Source organism: Coptis chinensis, chromosome 7 (assembly GCF_015680905.1).
Source record: "Coptis chinensis isolate HL-2020 chromosome 7, ASM1568090v1, whole genome shotgun sequence".
NCBI classification, from domain to species: domain Eukaryota; kingdom Viridiplantae; phylum Streptophyta; class Magnoliopsida; order Ranunculales; family Ranunculaceae; genus Coptis; species Coptis chinensis.
In genome coordinates, this window is record NC_141462.1 from 84558460 (window position 1) to 84564370 (window position 5911).

The 5911-nt window shown below is 34.5% G+C and overlaps 1 protein-coding gene across 1 annotated transcript; it reads right to left on the bottom strand.

Annotated features, from left to right (window-relative positions):
- Positions 1 to 649: 649 nt before the first annotated feature.
- On the bottom strand, positions 650 to 4369 carry LOC147489504 (glycerol-3-phosphate 2-O-acyltransferase 6-like). Its single transcript, XM_086572530.1, has 2 exons — positions 3506 to 4369; positions 650 to 1722 (listed from the first exon to the last, which is right to left on the bottom strand). Exons 1-2 carry the CDS (start codon positions 4121 to 4123, stop codon positions 853 to 855), a joined length of 1488 nt encoding a protein of 495 aa, XP_086428656.1. The 5' UTR covers positions 4124 to 4369; the 3' UTR covers positions 650 to 852.
- Between the last annotated feature and the right edge of the window lie 1542 nt (positions 4370 to 5911).

Below are 5911 nucleotides of genomic sequence, written 5' to 3' on the forward strand. Positions count from 1 at the left end.
GAGCTACTATGGCGTGGAGGGAGGATGGAGTTCTACTAGCTGCTGTTGTTAGAAGATTTACTGCCAAGTCAGCTGAAGAAAGTGAGCTTACTAGCAGCAGAAGTAGCAGTAAGTACAGTTGGCAAAACATTTGGGAGGTGGGAATTTTGTATTTGAAGGAGACAACATCACTGTCATTAACAGTTTGAAAGCCCACGAATCTAGTATTGATTGGTCTTTACAAAACATTATTAAAGCCATCATTAGTAAATTTGTGTATTCCTATTTTAATTGGTTAAGACGTTGTTTTATTAATAGGGAGGCTCATGATCTTGCAAGATGGGATACAAGCATGTCTTACATGAGCACTCTAATTATATTCCTATTTTATTATATTTTATTATGATATATATTAAGGATGGATTAGCCAATGCAATAATTGAAAATCGGTAGACTTGAATATCTAGGAGCTGACTGTTTCAAAGGACCTTTACCCATCTTTTTTAAGAAGGTTGCTCCAATATATATAGGACAGAAAAACAAAAGGATAAAAACAACAAAAAGAAAATCGGCATTGTTCATGAATAGAAACGTCTATTCAATTCTTTTGAAAGACCTTTCCCCACATCTGCACTGATGTGTAAGGTCCAACTACCTGGACATGCCAAACTATCCCAAATTTAATAACTTGTATTAGGTTCGTAACAGACAAATTAGATTTCACAGATATAAATTGGAATACATTTATAAAAGAACAATTCATTCTCAAAAAGAAAAGAAAAAAAATAATCATAAGGAACAACTCAAAACTTATGATAACTAATCCAACTATCGAAACATTTTAAATCTAGTACATAAAGTTTCAATCCTCAGTTAGGCTTTACCATTCTTGGACGCGACACGACCGTCTGTTCCAGCTAGCATCGCGTACTTGTCCTTCCTTGTCAAATTGGTGCATTCAAACCCCAAAGTTCCTCCAAGTACCCTTTGGATATAATTCGCAACTTCAATAGGCGATTTCCCTCCCTTGCATGTGAGTTCAGTAGGTAACTGATTCAAAAACGTAATCTCGTAAGTTGGTCTAGGATTCATGAACACAAAATAAGGGTCCAATAATTTAAATCCTCGAACTGTTGTTCCATATAACAAGCTTTGCTTAGTATTAATCGCTACTGGGACAATTCTATCAGTAAGTTCTGCAAAAAGTGCGCTGAATCGTAGAAGAAATGGTTCTCTACAAGTTGTTCCTTCAGGACAAATAACCAAATCACCCTCTTGCAATAAGTGTTTGATATAAGCAGCATCTTTGTCTCTTTCTCTTGACAAGGCCACAGTTTTAATTGGAGAGATTATTTCTGTGAACTTGCTTATGCTATACGTAACACAACTGATCTTTCTCCCAAGCGCAACGGCAGTGACCACTGGATCTAGCACAGTTCTGTGATTGCAAATGAACAGCACTCCCCCATTGCCTTTCTTTGGTGGTGGGGGTGGATTTCCCTTAACAATAACCTTTATTCCCAGGATCATGTACATGTATCTCGCAATTCGCTCGGGTAATGGGATGTTGAGGTACACTCTAAGTAGAGACAAGATGAAGCCAATTGGCAGCCATAGGAATGTTAAGAGAGCCATTAGAGGTGTGGGTCTTTGAACAAGTCGTCCTTCATGAAAAATGACAGGCCTTAAAAGCTTGTTTCGTGGTAAAGGATTGCATTTGCTTCTTGGTACCATGCAACCTTCCTACAATTACACAAATAAATGCACAAAATAATTATTCAACGAACTATTCTTCTAGATTCAAATATGATATTTCTGAATGTGGCAATAAAAGTATCATTGTTTTTTTTTGGTAAAGCAATAAAAGTATCATTGTTGAATACAGGTGAAGACGTGAAGTGCATATATTCTTATCTAGAAATCCAACATTTAAATTGTGCTCCCTTACATTTATAACATAAGGGTACTGGGTACCACAGGAGTTAAACTGATTGCGAAGTTACATGCTGGAGTTGGCATATTATTCCAGAGCATTTTAAAAAAACAGAAAGAGATACAGAGATATAATCGTTCTTTATTCAAAAATTAATTGAAATCTTAATAGCCTCAGTATGAATTTCTTAGTTCAGTATCAGCATTATAGGACCTATGGTACCAAAGCGTACATAGGATTAACTAAGAGAATTATTTACAAGTATACTATAGTGTTTTATATAAAATTTAGCTAGAATAATCATAGTATGCGATTGAGAACACAAATTATACATATTCAATCAGTAAATATGGCAGTGAGACATTTACAGCATTAGTTAACTGAATAAAATGAAAAATAAAAAATAAAACTGAATAAAAGCTTGTAAATTAGAAATCCAAAGCTTTTAAGACCAGTTGTCCTTGTATGGAGTATGGACTAAGCCCTACCTGACCCATGAATCTTGGCAAATATCGTCGACATATTGACAACTGTGCTGAAACTGCTGATTTGAAGGGACGGATAAGGGCGATAACAGATTGATGCCTTTCGAAAATTCATTAGTTAGTTGAAAAATCGACCCACAATAAATTAGACGCCATCACGGCAATCTGTATTGTTGGGGGATATTTCGAGGTGCGATATTTTGGGGACAAACGAACAAAGTAGGGTTAACTAGTAGCCAGTTAGGATCCCCCTCCCAAAAGGGTCTCTTTCTAATTACACATGGTTGATACTTGACAGTTTGTTATTCAGTATATTTGGAAAGGAGACCCTAATTTCTTATTTAGTGCGAAAAAAATCCTAATTGGCTCATTTAAGTGGGAAATAATACTAGTTAACCCAACAAAGTAACAATAGGTATCTCCGTCTTTGAGACACTTGTATAAATGACTCGATTTATCTTCCAACAATAACTCAAGAAGCCACTTCTATAGTGCTAGACTGTCTGCATCGAAAAAAAAAAATAGTGCTATACTGTTGTTTCCTACGTGACCCTTCATTCAGAGCTATTAAATTAGTTAGAAACCGTGTCATATTTGCCAGTGTCAGAAGAGGACACGAGTTGAATCTTTTGTTTTTTTTTTTTTTTTTTTTTAACACTAAATTTAACTTGAAGAATTTTATTGCAAGCCAAGTCTCTGACCGGCCTACAAGTTCATTGTTCTGATTTCTGCATTTACTCCTGTTTTTCAATCTATTCTGCATCTACCACACACATATATATATACACCAAGGACCAAAGAATTTTGTTCATTTTTACACACAAAAAAAATCATTATTTCTGTACGTTAGTAGGCCAAATATTACATCTTATAATGTAACGAGATAGTCTTTTGCTGTGTGTAAAAAGAACCCAAGTGTCAAATACCATTTTTTTTTGGGTAAAGATGTGTCAATTATCTGATCATGGTGCAGAACTGCGGATGTTTTAAATCATTTTGAACTGAAGTACTTAACCAGAATCATAAGCCACAACCTACAATTGGCTTAGTTAAGCCCCATTGATTAAACAATAGTAAATTGAATAAAATATGTTATAAGAGATCAAACCTTGCAAAGTGCCATGAAATCATGATCAGTCTTACTATCTCCCAATCCCAAATCTGGCATATTATCTCCAAATTCACGCTTGACAGCTTCTTCTTTTCTCTTAGCAACAAGAACACCAGGTTTTTTAACGAATCCAGTTGCTCTACCTGATTTTGAAACCTCAAGTTCAGTTCCTAGGACCTTATCAACACCCAAATAATTTTTCACAAAAGGTTCCACCATGATTCTTGGACTAGCCGTAACAATATAACGTTTACCGAATGAGCTAAACACTCTCCAAGTCTCAGGATGAACATCTTCAGCGTAAAATTTAGGTAACACGGATTTTGACACAATTTCAATGTCACACATCTTCAAACCCCCAAATGCAATAAAAATAAACATCTCAATAGCCAGAGATTCCGAGATAAATAAGTAAATGAAATACACAATGGGAACTGATGCAAGAAGAACTAGTCCTCTTAAAAGACTACCAGCTTCAATTGCAATAAGCATGTAGTAAGGGAAAGCACTTCGGGACACGAGAAGTGTACCGTCTAGATCAGCTGCTACCATTTGATTAGACCTTCCTTCTGAACTACATTTTGAAATAGGCTCAAAATTGTGTTGAGAATCCATGATAAGTATGTTTTCTGAGAGAGAGAGAGAGCTAGCTAGCTAGAAAGGGCAGTGAGATATTACAATGATGAGTTAAGGAATGCTATGACAATGGGTTGGGAGGTGAGGGGGTATAAAAAGGGAAGGAAAGATAGGTGATCATGATGTTGTTGTTATTAGTTTGAAAGTAATGTGTGGTTTTCAAAGAAGGGTGGCAATAGTAGTTGAAACCTTGAAAGGAAGTTTAAGCCAACACCTCCATACATTCAATTAGCCTACTTTATAGTTTTAGTTTTATTTTATAGGAACCGATCTTTTAATCTAACTTTAAAGCTTCGGCTTACTCGTTCTTTGTTATGGTTGTGCGGTAGTTGGAAGATGAAGTGTTAGACTAGGTAAATCACCAAGTGGTATACCACCGACTGTTTTTAAGTTTGTTATGAGGGCAACGGTGGTGACCGTTATGTCTTAGCTAGGTCTCGTGTATGGACTCTCAAATCTCATCTAAAGATCCTTGAGATCATACGCGTGCATACGTTCAAAAATTGTCACCAAATTCGGACGCGTTTAAAACCAGTTTAATTGACAAGGGCGTCTTGTTCGAGTTTAAAACACGGATGTTTAAAAATATCGCGTTTTAAACTTAAAAAATATTTAAAACCTGATATTTTGAAAATCTCCCATTTAAAATTTTATTAAAATTTTTTCTTTTTATCTAAAAGAAAACGTGAGAAGAAAAATAGATTTTGGAGTTTACCTTTTTGAAAAGTGGGCATTCGATTGACTTATTGAGATAATTCTATTTTGCTTTAGACTATTAGTACTTTGAAATTTTCAACTTATTCACTTATTTGTAGTACTTGATTATGCAAATATGGTTGGTAATTAGTCGTAGTATCTTATTTAGGGGTCGTGTTTTTGTAGTAATTCTAAAACTTATAGTATTTGGATGGATGAGTAATTGATAATTTGATACTTTCATATATTTGAATTTTCTTTCATTTGTATTATTTTTATTTTTATTTTCTGTGCCTATTCTTTTTTCTACTCTTATAAAAAATCAAACTTATCTATTGTATTCTTTATCATCAGTTCTTACTGTTTTTTTTACGTATTATACGTTTTAAGCCCATTTTACCATTTTAAACTCGTTTTTTATGTCCCACGTTTTTTTACGTTTTTTTTTTCCGAGACGTTCCGTTTAAAACACGAACTAATTTTTTTCCAAATATGCCGTTTTAAACCCGTACCGTACTTGGTAACAATGGTTCAAACTACAAAATCTTGAGGCTCTCCGATCCATACTAAAATCCATACCCTTTAAGATTTTAAAAAAAAAGAAAGAGAAAATATTTGCTTGATCATAAACTAATCAAATTTGTGGCTGTAAAACCACCGCCCCCGTCCTTTTTAGTTTTAGTAAGTCTTTCATTCACATTTACCTATAATCAGCAATCTCATATATGTTCAGGTTACTTTTTCTACCTTTTCGGTTTACCAGTTTTAGTTTCAATCCACATACACTCATGCGGCCATGCTCTATGTCGACCGTAAATTATTTAAGATAATCTACAGAATACATTTAGTGCACAAGATTTTGAAATTGAACTATATAGACACGTACATATGCACCACATATCTGGGTGTATATAAGTAATACTACATTGACACAGAAAAAATGACACAGTCAATACATAGTGACGTGGCATGTTGCAACGTCAATATTGTAGTAGTGAAAATATGAGCCAAAAATCTCTTCTTTCTCTCTCAAAACATTTATTCTATTTCCAATATCATCTTTCTATTCTC